At 40.0% G+C, this 21,194-nt stretch overlaps 1 protein-coding gene across 3 annotated transcripts in view; it reads left to right on the plus strand.

Moving 5' to 3' along the window:
- Positions 1-21,194, plus strand: part of med27 (mediator complex subunit 27) — a 229,476-nt gene that overhangs the window by 195,322 nt on the left and 12,960 nt on the right. For 2 of the 3 annotated variants that reach the window (XM_067969790.1, XM_067969792.1), the window contains exon 5: positions 5,629-5,736. The exons of the other annotated variant lie outside the window; for it this stretch is intronic. In XM_067969790.1, coding sequence (XP_067825891.1) covers positions 5,629-5,736 — 108 coding nt within the window. The remainder of the gene's footprint in view (positions 1-5,628; positions 5,737-21,194) is intronic. 3 annotated transcript variants of the gene reach the window in all.

Raw genomic sequence — 21,194 nt, forward strand, 5'->3', positions numbered from 1 at the left:
TTAAACAGTTAAACAAACAGTATAGCAGACTATAATGTCTATTCTTTGCAGCTTGAGAAAGCAACTAGTAGCACCTAACATTTGAAGTGACTGTCAGACTCAGTACAAAGATGTTAAAATATATATTAGAAATGCGACTGAAATTTCCTATGTGTCACACTCTCCGTGCCCTGTAAAAAAAAAAAATTGCATCTATATTAAGCCTCATCACATCTCTTAAAGCACCTCACTTACGATGTATTACTTCGAAGTGTGGTTACTGTTATGTAGGCAAACAGTGTTTTGCACACAACTTCCATCAGCAGCACAAGATGAATGACTAATTAGCTTTTTTTGGTATTTGTTTGAGGAAGGAATGTTTGCCAGGACAGCAGAGCCCCCTGCTCCCCTTCAAATAGTACCATGGAATCTTAAACATCCACTTACCATCAGAATAGGCAGCTGGTTCAAGATTTGACCCAAAAAAATGACACTTTCAGCAATGCCAGAGTATCTGCCAAGATTATGAGCTGAAACTCATGTTATAAAGCTCAAGCCCGTAAGCTTCTGATCCAGAGACTAAATTGCAATGAACTGAGCCAAGGTGACACATACCCTTCAGTGACTGGAAAGACTGACTAGAGGCCTGTGCCCTTTGCCATTTTATACTCGGCTGCTTGACAACTCCCCACAACAGCCAAACGAAGATCTCTCACTGTGTTGAGAGTTGCATACCATTTCTGACTTTTTAAACCACCAAGCGCAGCTTGTTACAACTCCACTGTGCCACCTTTCTCAAATCTTTTTAAGCTCATCTCTACCAATTCATTAAAAATGCACTCATTCTTGAAGAGCTGAGAGGTTTGACTAATTGCATAACTCTGAAATGGATACAAAAATAGTGTATTGCTCCTCGCGAAGTGCAATGCTAAAGCTCTCTTTCGCATTCCAAATTGGCGCATTCAGCTTTTTTCAAGTCTGCTCTTTTTCTCCCACACAGCTTTTGGAAGGAAGCTGTTTTGTTTACAAAGGTTGCTCCATCTCTGAGCATCCATTGATTGATTCAGCAGATAACTTCCGCAGCACGCGCAGTGCAAGAGTTGAAGCAGGACAGCCATCTATTTTGATCCTTCATTTTAAAAGTTATTTCTCATTCTCTCAGTTCCAACAGCAGGGCTGTCAACTCTCACTCATTTGGAGTGGGTTACACTCATTTTGGAATAAAAATATAATGGACTTTGATGTATCGCTTCTGAAAAATACAAGCAAGACAAATTGGAATCTTTTCTTAATGGTGAGAGACTAGGAGCTGTGGAGTAGCAAAGGGATTTGGGTGTTCATTTGCACGATTACTTTTTGTACCTTTATTTCAAGGGGGTTGGAAAACAAAAGTGAGGAAGTGATGTTTCATTTGTACAGAGCCTTGGTAAGACTCCATCCAGAGTACTGCGTTCAGTTTTTGGCACCAAATCTCAGGAAGGATGTATTGGCCCCGGAGGCAGTGCAGCTCAGATTCACTAGAATGATACCGGAGTTTAAAGGGTTAAATTATGAGGCCAGGTTGCATAAATTTTCCTTGAGTTTAGACAGTTGAGGGGTGATCTAATCGAGGTGTTTAAAATGACAGAAGGATTCAATAGGGTAAATATAGAGAAACTATTTCCAGGTTTAATTTATAGTGAACATTGCCATTGAGGAATCTTTTTTTGTCAAAATGTTGATTTGTGAGGGTGCGGGGGGGTCATGCACCACATTGTTGCTCCAGATCATTGAACCACAAAGTGATGGGTCACACATTAGCACCTGAGTGTCCATCTGTCACATCAGAAGGAGGGGCTTCTCCCAGATTGAGGAGAAATGGAAGCAGGTGGCGTAATGTAAAGTTAGGAACAGAGTAATATTGGAACAGGAGCAGGCCATTCAGCCCCTGGAGCCTGCTCCGCCATTTGATAAGATCATGGCTGATCTGTGATCTAACTCCATATAACTGCCTTTGGCCCATATCCCTTAATACCTTTGGTTGCCAAAGAACTATCTATCTCGGGTTTAAACTTAGCAATTGAGGCGAGCATCAATTGCTGTTTGCGGAAGAGAGTTCCAAACTTCTACCACCCTTTGTATGTAGAAATATTTTCTAATCTCACTCCTGAAAGGTCTGGCTCTAATTTTTAGACTGTGCCCCCTACTCCTAGAATCCCCAACCAGCGGAAATAGTTTATCTCTATCCACCCTATCCGTTCCCCTTAATATCTTATAAACTTCGATCAGATCACCCCTTAACCTTCAAAACTCTAGAGAATACAACCCCAATTTGTGTAATATCTCCTCGTAACTTAACCCTTGAAGTCTCGGTATCATTCTAGTAAATCTACGCTGCACTCCCTCCAGGGCCAATATGTCCTTCCGAAGGTGCGGTGCCCAGAACTGCTCACAGTACTCCAGGTGCGGTCTAACCAGGGTTTTGTATAGCTGCAGCATAACTTCTACCCCCTTGAACTCCAGTCCTCTAGATATAAAGGCCAGCATTCCATTAGCCTTATTGATTATTTTCTGCACCTGTTCATGACACTTCAATGATCTATGTACCTGAACCCCTAAGTCCCTTTGGACATCCACTGTTTTTAACTTTTTACCATTTAGAAAGTACCCTGTTCTATCCTTTTTTGATCCAAAGTGGATGACCTCACATTTGCCTACATTGAATTCCATTTGCCACAGTTTTGCCCATTCACCTAATCTATCAATATCCCTTTGTAATTTTATGTTTTCATCTACACTGCTTTCAATGCCACCAATCTTTGTGTCATTGGCAAACTTAGATATGAGACTTTCTATGCCTTCATCTAAGTCGTTAATAAATATTGTGAATAATTGAGGCCCCAAGACAGATCCTTGCGGGACTCCACTCGTCACATCCTGTCATTGTGAGTACCTACCCCATTATCCCTACTCTGTCTCCTTTCGCTCAGCCAACTTCCTAACCAAGTCCGTACTTTTCCCTCGATTCCATGGGCTTCTATCTTAGCTAATAGTCTCTTATGTGGGACCTTATCAAATGCCTTCTGGAAGTCCATATAAATAACATCCATTGACATTCCCCTATCCACTACTTTAGTCACCTCTTCAAAAAAATTCATTCAAGTTTGTCAGGCATGACCTACCTTTCACAAATCCATGCTGGCTCTCTCTGGTTCTCGAGGTGTTCAGTCACCCTATCCTTAATTAGCATTTTCCCCACAACAGATGTTAGGCTAACTGGTCTATAATTCCCTGGTTTCCCTCTCTCTCCTTTCTTAAAAAGCAGAGTGACGTGCAATTTTCCAATCTAGAGAGACAGTTCCTGAATCTAGAGAACTTTGCAGATGCCCTAACTATAATCTTTCAATGTGCTCACCTACTTCCTTTAAAACCCTGGGATGGAAACCATCTGGTCCTGGGGATTTGTCACTCTTTAGTACTATTATTTTCTTCGTTACTGTTGCTTTACTTATGTTAATTTTATTGAGTCCCTGTCCCCGATTCAATATTAGTTTTCTTGGGATTTCAGGAATGCTATCCTCTTTTTCTACTGTAAATACTGACGCAAAGTAATTATCCAACATGTCTGCTATTTCCCCAATGTCAATGACAATATCCCCACTTTCAGTTTTTAAGGGGCCAACACTGCTCCTGACCACCCTTTTTTTCCTAATATAACTATAAAAGTTCTTCGTATTAGTTTTGATATCCCTTGTAAGTTTCTTTTCGTACTCTCTTTTTGTAGCTCTTACTATCTGTTTTGTGACCCTTTGTTGATCTTTGTATCTTTCCCATTTGCCAGGATCTGTGCCATTTTTTGCCTTTTTGTATGCCCTTTCCTTATGTCTTATACTGTCCCTTACCTCTTTAGTTGTTCATGGCTGTTTTTTTTGGCAAGTAGTGTTCTTGCCCCTCAGGGGTATAAACCGATTCTGTATCACTTTAAATGTTTCTTTAAACATTTCCCACTGATCATCAGTCATTTTACCCATTAACAGATTTGCCCAGTTTACTGTGGACAGTCTCTGTCTCATCCCATTGCAGTTGGCCTTACCCAAGTCTAGAATCTTAGCCATGATGTGGAGATGCCGGTGATGGACTGGGGTGGACAAATGTAAGGAATCTTACAACACCAGGTTATAGTCCAACAGTTTTATTTGAAAATCACAAGCTTTCGGAGCTTACCTCCTTCATCGCCTGACGAAGGAGATAAGCTCCGAAAGCTTGTGATTTTCAAATAAAACTGTTGGACTATAACCTGGTGTTGTAAGATTCCTTACATAGAATCTTAGCAGCTGATTCACTTTTTTCCCTTTCAAACACTACCTTGAACTCTCATGTTATGATCGCTATTGGATAGATGTTCACGCACAGTCAAGCTGTTAATTAAATCTGGTTCATTACTCATTACTAAATCTAAAATTCATTCTGATTCTACCCATTTTGCTTCACTACCGGAATGTACGTTATGCTGTCTTATTTTGTTGATCTATTGTGTGAGACAATTTGAAAAATTGTTTAATTTTAAAAAGCTTGCATTCCCAGAGCAGAGTGTATCCAATTCAGAGGCAAAAGTGCATTTTTGCATTTTTGCACCTTAGAAAGTCACAATCAATTGATAAATCAAGATGTTGATAAGTGTTATCTCTAACTTTATTTCTGCAGCAGTAATAACTAATTAAACATGTTGATTAATTGTAAATGGTTGCAAGAAAATTGGTTGCATTAACTCACAGTAGAAAAATTCACAGAACTCTGTAATTAATGTAGCCTGAGGCTATGTGACCTGGTGTATTGAGTAACTTTCTGAAGTGTTCTTTGGGATTAAAAGCTCATTATAGCCTGCAGCTACATTTCACACAGCTAATGCACAGAGCTATGTGTAATACAGTACATGTCAGAAGGGTTTGACAGGTTTCTAAAAGTTTTCCCTGCAGTAGGTGCAGCTGATTTCTAATAATGCCCTTTTTATATCACAGTACTGCTTCAAGTAGAAGCCATTGTACTGCACAATAATTTGGAGCTCCTGGCATCGTGAAATCCGCCTCCAGATTCCACAGCACTGATAGTGCAGACAAATAACTGCCCCTGCTGCTCACAGCACAGCAAGTTGCTGATTTTAACCATATCATTTGGGGAAGGGGCCAAATAGAGGCAGGTTGCTTCCCTGGAGGCAGTGAGAGAAAGGCCAGTGATTCAGGAATATTTCCATTCCTCAATTTCTGAAAAACAACCATACACTAGATAAAACACTTGTCATTTTAAAATGTTTTGCCTTACAGTTAATCTAAAATAGTTTTTTAAGACCTGATGGTAATAATCATATGTGAGGAGGTTAAACACCTGAGATGCTTTACAGTAACAGACTGACACAAGCTCCTATGACATGCAGTGAGATTGCTTTAGGTTTTTTTAAAAAAATTGTGGATCATCGTAAAGCAGAGATAACTGCTTAATGTGGGCCTCTTTGATCAAAGTTACATTTACATACTGTATCAGAAAAAGGCAGCTTGTGAGTAAATGCCCACAATTTTTCCCAAGGTGGAGTGGTCACTACCTAGTGAATTTATCCATCTGGAAATACTTCAGGTCTCCCTGATATCTGTTCTGCTTCCTAATTCTTTGTTACAGGTTACACTTGGAAAGGTATTAAAGGCAATAGTTGTGATGAGGAGTCTATTTATTGATCGGACAATCGTTAAGGCATATCATGAAAATGTTTACACGGAAGATGGGAAGGTAGGGATATCTGAGCGATTAACTTGATTTATGAAAAAAATTGTTTTCACGATGTGTATCATTAATCTGCATACTTCTACTGCTGAATATTATATAATAGAATTTGAGAAATATACAAAACCAAAGTAAGTTGCTAAATTTTTTGTATTCTGAGATTGAATTGCAGAAATGGCACTCCTGTTATTGATGCAGTTTTCAGTGTGCTTTACTAGAAAATTTTTAATATATTTTATAGAAGTATTTACTGTAGAGGATAATAGCAACATATCAAATATCAAAGAGGATTTTGAAGTCAGTGTATCAGTGATTTTTGAAAAGTTAAAAGGATTAAAGACTAACAAATCACCTCAGCCAGATGGTGTACATCCTAATATGCAGAAGGAGGCCTGAGAGAAGCATTTGTTATCATAATGAAGGAATCATTGAGCACTGTTTCAGGATTGGAAACAAATATATATAGTTCTTATATTTAAACGGGTGACAAATCTAGCCCATGCTAATGGACCTATAGTGGGCTAACATCAACAACGGGTAGAATTATGGAAACCATTCTAAGGAGTAGACTGGAAGGTTGAGTATCTGTATAGCAATAGCTTGAAAAGAAACCTAGATTTACAGTTTATTCCTCTTCATTTGAGGTTGCTTAATTCAAATTGTCTGATAACTAATTTTTTTAATTCCCAGTTTAGTGTTATTTTCACTGCTTAAATTAAACTATTGGATAGAATTCAAATTTTAGCACAAAATGACTTAAAATTACCAAGAATAGCCTGTAGAAGGGAATGATCCTGAACAACAAAACATCTTAACTTTTTGAGGATTAAAAAAAAAAGTTTTACATAGAATTAGAATATGTTGCTATTGATGTCTTGTGATCCTGAACACCCAAGTCCCTCTACTCTTCCACGTCACCCAACCTTCTTCCATTCTTCTTCTGTTCCGTGCGTAGCGGCATATGAGGCAACCCGTTTCTTCCACTGCTTTTATATCCAGCAGATCATACGCAGGGTTCTTGGAAGACCCCCTTTTTTTATGCGGCCAGGTCATTAGCTTGACTGGGAGGACAGACTAAATGCGATGAGGGTTTGCCATTCCATTCCCATCAGATGCAGGTACCCCGCTGGATGTCAAGCCAATATTCAGAGGCTGGATCACTGGTCTCCTGCTCACAGGGCCTTGCTCCATTCAAAAGTATAATTATTACTTCTATATATTTTTACCAAATTGTACCACGTCACACTGACATTGAATTCCATCTGCCACTTTTTTGCCCATCCCACCATCTTGTCAATATCCCCATGCAACTTCCTTTGCTCCAGAGAATTATTTACCTTCCCTCCTATTTTAGTATTGTGTGCAAATTTGAACACTGCTCCCTTTAGCCCTATATCCAAAACATTGATGTACACAGTGAACGGAAGCTGTCCCAGAACAGAACTCTGTCTGACACCACTATCCACTTCCAACCACATTGCGAAACTGCACTTAACTCCTACTTTCTGTTTCCTCCCTGCTAATTAGTTTTTAATCTATTAGCTATTCTTCTAATTCCGTACCTCTTAAATTGTGTGGTTCCTGTCAATGGTTATTTGAAAGTCCATGTACATCACATCTACTGCATGTCCTCCATCCAACATATCTGACACTTCCTCAAAGATGGTGGAAGTTCCTATAATATAGCTTATTTTAATTTTCAGAAAGCTTTTACAAAGTTCCACCTGAAAGACTTCCAATTAAACTAAAAGTCTTGGTAATCTACTGCAGAATATGGATTAGAAGTTGGTTTTAAAAAAAAAGGAAATGGAGAGTGGTTATGAAAGAGGTTTTTCCAGAGTTGGGCTCATGCTGAGTGGCATCTCACAGGAGTTGGTGCTTGGACCTCTATTGTTTCCAGTCTACATAAATGACCTATGAAACCAAGACACTGAAATAGGGGGAGCAGTAGAGACAGGAGGTGCCATTAAAGATTTAGAGAATAGCTTGGTTCAGTTATGCAATTTTGAAGACGCATGAAATTTAGTACCAACACGTGAAGTATTGCAAATTGAGAAAAAATTGTGCAACATTAATGTATAATGGATTGAATAAACAAGGACATTGAAACGTAGAAAGAGATGCATGACTAGTCATAAACTTGTCACTCTCAATGTTGATGAAGCAATTAAAAAAATCAAACATTTGTTTTGATTAGCTGGATGTCTGACTTTCTCCAAACTAAACTACTGAGAAATCTTCACAAGTAGAGTTTCCATTTGTCTGATATGGAGTACAGACTCTGCACTTTCCCAAGCCCAAAGAATTTGGGCACAGATTGGCAAGAGCCAAAATTTGGAGACCCAGAGGAGTACTTAAATCTACTGCTGATGTTTAACTGGCTTAAACCATGCAACTTACCAACATAGAGCACTGGAAAACTTCCTGCTGCTTGTCCAGCTCAGACCACCCTATCTATTAGGACATTAGCTTGCTGGATGGTCTGGAACTAAGTGGTGCAGGCTGAGAGGTAGTATTTGCAACCATCCTTCTGTAAAAGTTAAATACAACAGGGAAGACTTGAGATGAAAGTAAATCCTTTCCACTTTCCCACATCCCTGTCCCTACTCTCAAGAAAATGAAAGGCCTTATGAAAGGACAGTGCAGCTATTCTTATCAGCCAGTGAAATAGCAAATTTAAGATTTTCTAATGGAATTAGGGAATCCTGGGATTTTCAGACCTTCTCCATGATTTGCATCAACGCATTGTTGGAAACTATAAGTATAGTTTAAACCACCCCAAGACAGGAAATGTTAGAGTCCATCCCTCCTTTTGACAACCCCCTCCCCATGTAGCTCACTCTGCTCAGGTCACGTAACAAAGGATGACATATTATTTCGATTCTTTTGTTTTTGGTTACTCTTAATAGCAGTCTTATCCACCACATCTGAATCCAGCTCAATACCAAAACCAATAGACCAGAGTGCCAGTCAACACAGTCCATAAAATGAAAGCTGCCTACTTATCACTCTGTGACCATTCAAAGATTGATAGAGAAAGACAGGTTTTTCTAACCATATCATTATTTACGAGGAGACAAAGTTGGACGCATTTTTAATAAATTTAATCATCCCTTAACCACCAAGAGTCTTTCAAGTTACCAGACACGGTGAGCAGCTGGCCAGGGTCTGTATCACAGCAATCAATCAGGATTCTCACTGCTGATTGCCATCCCATAAGAAAAAATGTGGGTGTGTGGACAAGGCTGTGATGCCCCTCCCCCCAGTTGATTTGCCTGCCAACATTCACTTTCTAGCCATGTACATGAAGACTAATCATTTGGGTGAGGTGCTGGAGGACTTCTAATACATATACACTTCATTTGTTTCACTGTTAAACTCTTTTCCATTGCGTTCCCATCACTGATCCCAAGGTTCACCTGTGTCGGACAGATCTGTCCATTATCCAAATGGACATTAGATGGCTGAACTTGAAAGACTTAGATTAATGTACTGTCAGATTCCTGATAATTGAACATGAAAGCATAGATTTCTGACTATCTGTGAATTTGTTTTAGAATATAAATGGTTTATTCTTAGATATTCAGTGACTTACTTGCATTTGAGTTCTCCATGTCCTTGCATTGTGCATTTTTGCCTTTGTGAAGTTCAGTACTGCAAACCAAGTGTAAGCTATTGATCGCAAGTGTTTGAAGGGTATCCCAGGACTATTTGTTCATTGTCATATCAGCTTATTCACTCTGTTTGATGTATTAAATATGACACATTCTATAACCTTTCGTACCAAAGTGCATCTCAGCAGTTCGGGTAGTTGAATGCTTGATTCCGAGCTGCCAGGTTCCAAGTTTGAGCCTTCATGATATGCGTTGCACCTGGGTTGGGTACAACTTAGCTGTTAAGTTGTACCTTCTCTTGATTGGACTCATAAGTGGACCAATTTGAAAATGAAATGTTCCCTCTCTCTTTCTTCCCCCCCACCCCCCCCCCCCTCACCCCCACTACAACTGCAAGGGAATAAATATGGTTGAGTGGTACATCAATATCACAGTTACTAGTTTTACAGCCTTAGAAACCAGGCACAGAACAGCATCCAGCCTGTTTAAATGCTGTGCTGTGTGTTAGTCACATCATATCTTCACTGCACTTAAATTCTGTGTAAACACTCAGCATCCGCCTTTCACAGTGAGACGTTTTGTTGCTTCTGTGCTTTGTGTCAAAGCAGTTCCAGGTGCCAGCAGCCAAGTTGCTGACTACATATATGTACAGTTCTGAAAGGCCCTGCTTGTTCAAAGTATCTCTTGTAAACATATTGCAGTATATAGGCAGGAGAACTCGCATGTAAAGTAGGTATCGCCACAGCATTTATTCACCTTGATTGATTGACAGTTGTCATGGAAATATATGCAGCCCCCCTCTCTTACCCTAAGGGGAAGACGAGGGTAACAAAGACTTCGGATTGGGGGCAAGTCTCACTTTGAAAATGAGGACAATGGAATACAGTTTAAAGATATAGCCAAATAAGTCTATATATGGATATTTATATAGTCAATCTAGATCATAGATCAAATGTTATTACATTTTGTGAAATATAGTAAATAAGAAAAAGAATTAATTGGAATGCAGTAGCAGGCAAAAGATTAAATCTTGACTCCGTTAATTAAAATATTTTCTTTCATTGGGGAAAAAAAAGGATCATGATCTCACATTCCTGCGGTGGGTATTTTTCTTTCCTGAAGCATTGCCTGATTGCTAATTTAACACCGCTGAAGATGCACATGCAGCCCTGACTGAGTTTCAGCTCAAACCACTGGGGTCATGTTTATGCCAAGACATTGTTAATTACACAGTGACTGGAGCAAAGAGGCACCTCCCATAATAGCAGCGGGAGAAGAATTCTATCAAAGCAAAGGTTCAAAGATGCTGAAATCTGTCTCCTGGGTCATTTCTGATCCCCGATCCTCCTGACTTCAAAGTGGGATATCTTTGGAAGAGGGGGGATGAATCTGGGTTCTTTAATCAGCACTGACACAAGCCCTGTTTGATATTAGATGCAGGGAACAGTTTGATTTGTTCTATCCTTTTGAAATCATTATGATGACCTTCAGAAATCTTCGTTACTTGACTTGCGAGGAAGAGAAACCTGCAGCAAAATAGCTTGGATTTAATTTAGATGCAGAAGGTGCCTGAAATTGTGCTTTCAGCAGTATTTGTTACAAATACAGTCTTTGATTGAAAGTGAATAGATGAGCAATAATGCACAAGTAAAAGTGCACTATTTATTTTGGCTTTTTGATCCAGAGAGCATTTTGCGACGGGATTACATGGTCAGGAGAGGCTCTCGCTCTGAACCATTACAACAGGTCTAAACAGATCAATTTTCAACCGTCTATACCCCAATTGTCTTCAAACATTTTAATATGTGTTGCACAATCCCTTCATTCTGCCTTTTTTCTTCCAATATTTATAAATTTTGATAGGCCCAGTTGTGAAAATAATTTATTATATATTTGATGTTGTTTTAATCTGTCTAATTAGTGGTTTTGATTACAACTGAAAACTGTCAACGGTATAACTTCATGTATGTTCATTTTTAAGCTCATCAGGAAAATCGATATGAATGCTGGGAAATGGAACATTTTTCAAAATCACTGGAAGTTCGTTCTTTAAATGTTACGAATAATATTCTAAATCATTCTACATAATCCAGCCAGTCAGATTTTGTTTTTTTGACTGATGCCATGGTGTATATTAATGGGGGCACTATGGTTGTTCTGTGACCCTGGGCTTAGAAGGGGAAAAATTAGCCTGGCTTCCTACTTGTGGTTTCCCCCTCCCTTTGTCAAACATTATTCTGATAGCTGGTGCCTCAGCTAACAAACCGAAGAATGTACTAGGGAGCTGCAGGTACCTGACAAGCTTACATCAACAAGAGACAACATCTTCAAAAAATAAAGAGGCATTGCTGCCCCAAGGCAGGCAAATTTATCTAGTGAGTAGCTGAGTACTGACCAGGAGAGTCCAGGATTTGAACCCTGGTCTTTGCTGAGTTGGCTGCCCTCAGGCAATAGGAGCATTGCATTTGGTCTCGGCATCCCTTCTTTAGGCAGTGGGGGGGAGAGGGAGAGGGAGAGGGAGAGGGAGAGGGAGAGGGAGAGGGAGAGGGAGAGGGAGAGGGAGAGGCAGTCAAGATTCTTGCTACTGCTCATGCTCAAGTAACTTTCTGGAGGTGGACGTGGATGAGGGCAGATTCAAGTTCAGGAGTGATGCTCGCTACAGCCAAACAGCCTGCTGAAGCCTATTGTCGAGGCTCTCATGATTAATGGTCACCTGGGTGAAATACTGGGGGGTGGGGTGGGGGTTGCTGGGTACTAATCAAACAGTAATCCAGCAAGAAGCCTCCAGGAGAAGGAAGAAAATTGGTTACTTTCCTTCAGAAATGGAATCAAAAGCCATTTTCAATTCTTTATGCAATTATAGACTCTTACAGCACAGAAAGAGGCCTATTGTGCCTGTGCCGTCCCCTTGACAGAGCTATCCAATTAGTCCCACCCCACTCCCCTGCTCTTTCCCCATAGCTCTGCAATTTTTTCCTTTTCAAGTATATACCCAATTCCTTTTTAAAAGTTACTATAGACTCTGCTTTCAGCACTTTTTGAGGCAGTGAATTCCAGATCATAACATCCCACTGCATTCTTTTGCAACCATCTGGTTCTTCTGCCAATTATCTTAAATCTGAGTCCTCTGGTTACAGATCCACCCCCTGGTGGAAACAGTTTCTCCTAATTTACTCCATCAATACCTCTCATAATTTTGAATACCTATATATCAAATATCCCCTTAATCTTCTCTGCTCTAAGGAGAATAATCCCAGCTTCTAATCTCTACATAACTGAAGAATGAAGTACGGTTGGTTCCATTTCATTTCTGCCTATTTTGTCCTCTTCTACTTCCACTAAAGGTGGTGATGCCTGCAGAGGTATGATTGTATTGGCACTTCGTGTCCTCCAGTATCTTGCTCAAGTAGCCATTCACCATGTGTCCACAGATCAATCATTTATTGCCCATCCCCAGTTGCCTTTGAGAAGATGGTGATGAGCTGCCGCCTTGAACCGCTGCAGTCCATGTGGTGAAGTTACTCCCACATTGCTGTTAGGTAGAGAGTTACAGGATTTTGACTCAGTGACGATGACAGAATGGTGATATTTGTCCAAGTCGGGATGGTTTGTGACTTGGAGGGCAACTCGGGGGTGATGGTGTTCCCATGCACCTGTAGCCCTTGTCCTTCTAGGTGCTGGAGATCGTGGGTTTGGGAGGTGCTGTCAAAGATGCCTTAGCTAGTTGCTGCAGTGCATCATGTAGATAGTACACACTGCATCCACGGTGCACTGTGGTAGAGGGAGCGGATGCTTAAGGTGGTGGATGAGCTGTTGATCAAGCGGACTGCTTTGTCCTGGATGAAGTTGAGCTTCTTGAGTGTTGTTGGAGTTGTGCAAGTGGAGAGTATTCCATCACACTCCTGAATTGTGCCTTGTAGGTATTGGAGAAGCTTTGGGGAGTCAGGAAGTGAGCCACTCACCGCAGAATGCCCAGCCTCTGACTCGCTCTAGTAGCGAAGGCATTTATGTGGCTGTTGGAGGATTTGGCGATGATAATGTCATGGGAAAATGTTTGGACTTTCCCTTGTTGGAGATGGTCATTGCCTGGCACTTGTGTGGTGTGAATGTTACTTGCTATTTATCAGCCCAAACCTGGATATTGTCTAGGTCTTGCTGCATGTGGGCATGGAGTGCTTCATTATCTGAGGAATTGCAAATGGAGCGGAACACTGTGCAATCATCAGCGAAACAGCCCCATTTCTGACCTTATGATGGAGGGAAGGTCATTGATGAAGCAGCTGAAGATAGCTGGGCCTGGGATGCTGCCCTGAAGCACTCCTGCAGCAATGTCCTCAGCCAGCAGAGGAAGGACACTTCCATCCCATCAGTTTGACCACTTTCACCTTGACGAGCACAAACTTCACTGGTAAAAGAAAACAATTCTGGCCACGGATCTTGGATAACTGGCTAAGGTCCAGATTATAGTGCATCTGATGGTGGCTTCAGAAAAGGCAAAGAGCAGGACCATGAGACTGCAGCACTATTCTGTGATACACAAGGACACGAGAATGCCAGCTAATTCTCAGCATGATTAGTACATTCGATCCCTGCAAACATATAAATCACAGACACATTATGGACAACCTGTTTGTACTGTGAAAATGAAACATTTTTGAAAATATTGCAAATCAATATCAAAGAGCAAGTGCTTTCTGCATTAGAGTAGTCAGTGTTTAACTACTCACTGAAATTAAGTTGCTTGTAATGGGAAACTGAGCAATCTAAATAGCTGATCACTGCAGTATTATTTATAGTGCAGTTAACTCTGATAAAAATCAAATTGAGGAAAAGTAGAACTGCTTGTTGGAACAAGGGAAAGTGCTGTGTGAGTAAAAGAGAAGCTGTAGTAGGAGGAGATCCAGTGCTGCAATTGGCGAATGGTTATTTTTGTTGTAATGATAAAGTTGCCGGGCAGTAATTTGTCTACCGGGGACTTAAGTTACGGATATTGAGGAGAGGGTGGATGGCCCAGAACAGGGAGCCGGTATGATAGTCCGTGTGGGAATTAATGACATACAGAAGAAGCAATCAGAGATGCTCAATGGCAGGTGTAAGCAGATTGACTGGAAATTGAAAGGGAAGGGCTGTAAAGCTGTTACTCTGGATTGCTAAGCCTTGAGAAGAGGGAGACCGTTCATGAAAAGAATTACATGGCTAATGAATGACTGACTAAAAATTTGATAAAACGTTTCAAAAGAAGTACTAGAAGTGCAAAAGGCACACTGGAGATGTTTAGTATAATTGAGAGGTTCTTCCAGTATCAAAGCAGGAAATCAGCAATTAGACGGGAAGTGAGAATTCTAAAGAGAAAAGTGAAATTAAAGATGATAAAATAGTTGAAATATTAAATAAAATACTATAAGTGTTTACTACAGAGTATAATATTGACATGCTTTTCAATTTCTGTAGGCTGAAGGGGGAAGTTGGAAGAAATGTTTGCACACAGAGGGTTATTAGAAAACAGAATGCTTTACCAAAAGTAGCTATTGATCCAGGGACTGAGATCATTTAAAAAGGAATTGGGTAAGTATTTTAAAGGAAGATATGAAAGGATACAGGGAAAGGACAGGTAAATGAAATTAAAGTAGCCAGCTCCAGTTGACAAGCTAGCACAGCACAATGGGTCAAACTTGTTGATGACACTAAAATAGGAAGAGCATTGGAAACAGAAGACAGAGCAAAAGATTTGTTGAAGGATTTAGGCTGGTTGTGCAATTAGGGAGACAAATGGCAAATTTAACACTGATAAATGTGAGATGTTGCACATAGGTTGAAAATGTGGGTTGTAAACATATAATAGATTTAAAATAAGAATTAGAACAGGGAAACTGGGAAAGGGACCCGAGAGTAACAGTAGATATTTAACTTCAATGTCCAGACAATGTGGTGAAGTACTTTAAAAATCTAATGATACTGGGTCTATAGCCAGAACAGTAATATACAAGATATAGAAGTTACACTGAGGCTTTATATTGCACTGTTCAGACCACACTAGAATATTGTGTTCATTTTTGGTCATAGCCTACAAAAAAGGCTATGACCCACAAAAGAGAGCAACAGGACTGAACCCAGGTGTGAAGAAAATGAAGTATGAGGACAAATTAGAGAAGTGTGAGCTTTACATTCTGAAAGGAAGTAAGTTAAAGGACATCCTTACCAAACTATATAAAATATTAAATGGTAGATGTGGCTAGGGTAAACCTTTACTTTAAAGTAAGCCAAGGAAGTAAGAGGATATAAATGAAAATAAGTGTAAAATAAATGTAAAACTGATATCAGGAAGAATTTCTTTACTCAAAGACTGATAAATGTTTGAAATAATCTGCCAAACAGGGTCCTAGGTGCAAAAATATTGGAGTTCAATATTCAGTTGGATGCTGTGCCGGGAGAGTTATTTGGTGAAGGGATGAGCTTTCGTGGGGTGAATGGCAGTTCTGGTACAGACTTTTCTTATCTTCTTTTGTTTAAATTCAGTTTGCACCAAAAAGAATGGCATGCAGTGTCCTGATTCACTTACTGTGAAACAGAAATAACCTGTTAGACATGAAATGAGCTGTCTATTTTGAGATTCTGAGCATTAATCTTCATTCCACAGTCATATAAGGGTTGGAGTGTAGTGAACCTCATTCAATGCATAATGTACTTTTAGTTAAAGTGATCAGTCTCTGTGCACACTTACTAAAAGTATTCATTCCAGTTCAGCTACAGGAAACCATTGATGGATAACTATGTTTTCACAAAGCATGCCATCATTTCAGGTCTGACTCACCCTTGACCCCTCAGCTTGAAGAAACCTATTCTTTGGATTAGTAAGTTTTAAATTACTGTTAAAAATTTAACTGTTTCATTTACTGTAACTAAACACAAACTGCCCGTTTCTGTTTCATCGTACTATTGTTAAAACTCAAGCAGCCAGCTCCTTATGTCATGTTAAATAAGATATCACCATGAAGAAGGTGTCCATGGTACTGTTTTGGAGAGTGTATTGCCAATAACAATGAAATTCAGAAGTGGACTTCTGAGCATAATTTTTAAATGGTGCCAGTACAAAAGCCAGACCTCTTTGTGGTGGCTAGTGGTTACCCATTAAGTCTTCATTCTGCCTGTTCCTATACTTGAATTTTAGAATTTACTTTTTAAACCTAGTGGAGCAACAGGGTGATAAATTATCTTTTGTAAACCAACATTTTCCAATTCTGATGCTTTTCATATCAGGTTTTACATCTTAGAAATCAATAAAGCAGCTACTGAGTAGTTAACTCCAAAAAAAAAATCTGGCAATTCAGTGGTTTGAAACAGAGACCCTGAGGAAATTCCTGGTTCAATGCAGGCTAGTTATCGCTAACTGCTCTGCTGATTTGTGAGCTGTAAGATTTGAACCAAAAGGCACTGGAAAATGTAGAATGGTGTTCAGCGCAGTCAACACTGGAAAAATAGTAGGGGCCAGATTCATGATTTAAAAAGGGTGAATGCAAATCGATTTAAACACTTGGAAAGGTGTTTATATTTCTGTGAGATGCATTGAAATCGGTGATTTAAAACCTAAATGACTGAGCCTCTGAATGAATAAAATTTCTCTGGTTTGGGGTGGGTGGCAATATGTTCAACAGTTTAGCCCCTTGCTCCAACACTGAGATTTAAAAATACATATGTACATTTTTGTGCTCATCAAGATGAGGCTGGGGGTGGTGATGGATAGAGATGATGTGTGCAGAAGTTAAAACCTTATAGATTTGCATTCACCCTTTTTAAATCATGAATCTGGCCCCCACTATTATTCCAGTGTTGACTGCGCTGATCTAGCACAAGCTCGATGGACCAGCTGGTCTTTACCTGTTGTTCTCCTTTGTATGTTTGTAATATCAGTGACGTGAACAGAACTTTTATCTTTCTCCCTCCTTTGTTCAATTTCTTTGTGCAGTTAGGATTTGCTCTCCATGGGAGATGAGAGGAGGGAAGGGCACAGAAATCAGCTGGAAGCACTGCCCCTTTAGGAAGTTTTCACCTGGTGTGACCTGTATGGTCAGGGGATCTCTTGATGTTTTCAACCCTATGAAATATTGCAGCTTGGAGTACACAACTCCCTTAGTATTACTTTGAAAGTTTCATGTCATTTATTAAGTTTTTATCAAATTAGCAATGCCAGCTAACCAGCATTGACACTTTGGCATTTGTGGTATTAATCTGTCAAGCCTACTTCAATCAGTTTGGTTCCACTTCACATCTTTAGCTGATGCTGAATGTCAGCTCCTGGTTTCAATATCTGCATCAGATGTTATTGATTCTTTCCCAATAAACTACATCCATATTGTTTGCAATGTCTTCTAATATTGTTTGACTTCCAGAAGTGTAAACCTTGCTCAAAACTCATCACTCTTGATGATTTTGGCAAAGAGCATTGCTCCATTCTGTAATACTAGAATACCAACGTCAAGTTTTATCCCACCATGTTTGTTGGATTTTCTGCTCTCTCTACTCCAATAATGCCATTGGTTCTGCTGGTGTTCTCCTTATTTGTGTCATGATGTGTGCCTCCAAACTTGCCCCTTTCCTATATCATCTCTTCAGTCTCTCCGATTCCCACTCTACCTTTCCTTGATAGAAATTTGCTTGTGTTTAGCTTATCCCTAAGAAAGATGATCCCTCTTATCATTTCAACTGCTTACCAACTGCCTTTACATCTATACATCCAAGTTCTGAAAGCTGCTGTTAGCTCAAGTTATTAATCTTCTTGAAAGTTCTGGCTTTATCCATGGTTTGGCATGGCCATCGCATTAGTGGTCTTTTCGCCTGTGTCACCAATCTCAGGAATTCTAGGAACATAGGAACAGGAGTAGGCCATTTAGCCCCTCGTGCCTGCTCCGCCATTTGATAAGATCATGGCTGATCTGAGATATAGCTCCATATACCTGCCTTTGGCGCATATCCCTTAATACCTTTGGTTGCCAAAAAGCTATCTATCTCAGATTTAAATTTAACAATTGAGCTCGTATCAATTGCCGTTTGCGGAAGAGAGTTCCAAACTTCTACCACCCCTTGTGTGTAAAAATGTTTTCTAATCTCGCTCCTGAAAGGTCTGGCTCTAATTTTTAGACTGTGCCCCCTACTCCTAGAATCCCCAACCAGCGGAAATAGTTTATCTCTATCCACCCTATCCGTTCCCCTTAATATCTTATAAACTTCGATCAGATCACCCCTTAACCTTCGAAACTCTAGAGAATACAACCCCAATTTGTGTAATCTCTCCTCGTAACTTAACCTTTATCATTCTAGTAAACCTACGCTGCACTCCCTCAAAGGCCAATATGTCCTTGCGAAGGTGAGGTGCCCAGAACTGCTCTCAGTACTCCAGGTGCGGTCTAACCAGGGTTTTGTATAGCTGCAGCATAACTTCTGCCCCCTTGTACTCCAGTCCTCCAGATATAAAGGCCAGCATTCCATTAGTCGTCTTGATTATTTTCTGCACCTGTTCATTACACTTCAATGATCTATGTACCTGAACCCCTAATTCCCTTTGGACATCCACTGTTTTTAACTTTTTACCATTTAGAAAGTACCCTGTTCTATCCTTTTTTGATCCAAAGTGGATGACCTTTCATTTGTCTACATTGAATTCCATTTGCCACAGTTTTGCCCATTCACCTAATCTATCAATATTGCTTTGTAATTTTATGTTTTCATCTACACTGCTTACAATGCCATCAATCTTTGTGTCATCGGCAAACTTAGATATGAGACTTTCTATGCCTTCATCTAAGTCGTTAATAAATATTATGAATAATTGAGGCCCCAAGACAGATCCCTGTGGGACTCCACTAGTCACATCCTGCCAATGTGAATACTCACCCATTATCCCTACTCTCCGTCGCCTTTCGCTCAGCCAATTTCCTAACCAAGTCCGTACTTTTCCCTCGATTCCATGGGCTTCTAACTTAGCTAACAGTCTCTTATGTGGGACCTTATCAAATGCCTTCTGGAAGTCCATATAAATAACATCCATTGACATTCCCCTATCCACTACTTTAGTCACCACTTCAAAAAATTCAATCAGGTTTGTCAGGCACGACCTACCTTTCACAAATCTATGCTGGCTCTCCCTGATTAACTGAAAATTCTCGAGGTGTTCAGTCACCCTATCCTTAATTCTGTTCTTGATTCATTTATTGTTGCCATGGATCATTTTCAAAATAAGTCAACAAGGTAGTCAGGTATAGTTCCTAGGCTAATACAGACAATACTCAAGCAAGCAAATTTTGGTTCTCTTACAGGAGTTGCGACAGCAGCCCATGTCATTTTGCTGCACAAGTAAACTTGGAGTAGAATTTCAGCATGACAGTTGGGCCTCCAAACCAAATATTTTTCCAGAAAGTGAAAGATATTTTAATTTATTTTTCCTCACCAAGTTTCTCTGCCAATTTTTCACCTTCCTCTCCATGAACTTATTGAGTTTTCATTGGCGTACAGCTCCATAAATGCTGGGCACCCTCCAGTACCTCATTAAAGTGTCCATTATTTGTGTTTGAATCTTTTAGTGAGTGGGAACTTACTTTCCAAAACCACAGCCTTGGCTGAGATCAGCTAACGTGGCACAGACCAGGATTGAATCTGGATCTTCCTGGATTATTCAGTTGCTTACTGGATAAACTCCCTGAGCCATTGAGAAACTTTGGAAAGGACTTCGATAATTAAGTTGAAGCCACTTTGGAGTGATCCAGAAAGCATCAAAAAAGCGTGAAAACTATCCTTGGCATGACTTATAAAATCCCAGCTCACCAAGCTTAGTTCATAATTTCTTCAGATTTCTTTCCAGAGGAGGCTTTGCCATTTTCTATCAGCAAAGCTGGAAAGGAGAATGGGTTCATATGTGATTTCTGAGTTCATTTAACTGTTTCACAGAAGAGCTGGAAAAATATCTGGTTGGGAAGGGATGGAGATCGTAGGAGTAGATATAGACCGAGGTGATCAAATACTTCATGGGACACAACCGTTCCTATGCAACTGGGACTGGAAGGGATGAGCTGTTGGATGGCAGCGTGAATAGTGGAAATGTAAGGATAGATGAATATTTTTGAATTTCACTTGATTACCTTTGGGAATTGGGGAATATCTATGCAGAACTTTCTCTAAGAAAATTGAATCGGTTGGGTAGAGTTTATAGCTATTGGGGTTTGTGGGTGTCTGTGAGCCAATCTCATTTCACATAGGACCCCTACAGCCATTAGACAGAGGAGACGTCCCATTAGTGTGGGCTGATTTTGAACTCTGATCAAGAGGTGAAAGACCAGTCTTTCAGACTGCACCATCTCGTCTCCCATTTGTCCCATTCCAAGTCAAGTCATTTACCACTTGGATCAGTGCAAATACATACAAAGAAATCCAATTAAAATAAGAACTATTATATAGGCACATCACACAAATCTTTGAAGATGGCAGGACAAGTTGAGAAGGCTGTTTTTTTTTTAAAAAAGCATATGGAAACCTGGGCTTTATTAATAGAGGCATAGAGTACAAAAGCAAGGAAGTTATACTGAACCTTTTATAAAACACTGGTTAGGCCTCAGCCGGAGTATTATGTTCAATTTTAGGCACCACAATTTAGGAAGGATGTCAAGGAGAGGGTGCAGAAGAGATTTACTAGAATGGTACCAAGGATGAGGGACTTCAGTTATGTGGAGGGACTGGAGAAGCTGGAGTTGTTCTCCTTGGAACAGAGGAGGTTAAGGGAAGATTTGATAGAGGTGTTCAAAATCATGAACAGTTTTGACAGAGCAAATAAAGAGAAACTGTTTCCAGTGGTGGAAGGGGGTT

The sequence above is a fragment of the Heptranchias perlo genome, chromosome 31 (assembly GCF_035084215.1).
Source record: "Heptranchias perlo isolate sHepPer1 chromosome 31, sHepPer1.hap1, whole genome shotgun sequence".
In the NCBI taxonomy this organism is placed as follows: Eukaryota; Metazoa; Chordata; class Chondrichthyes; order Hexanchiformes; family Hexanchidae; genus Heptranchias; species Heptranchias perlo.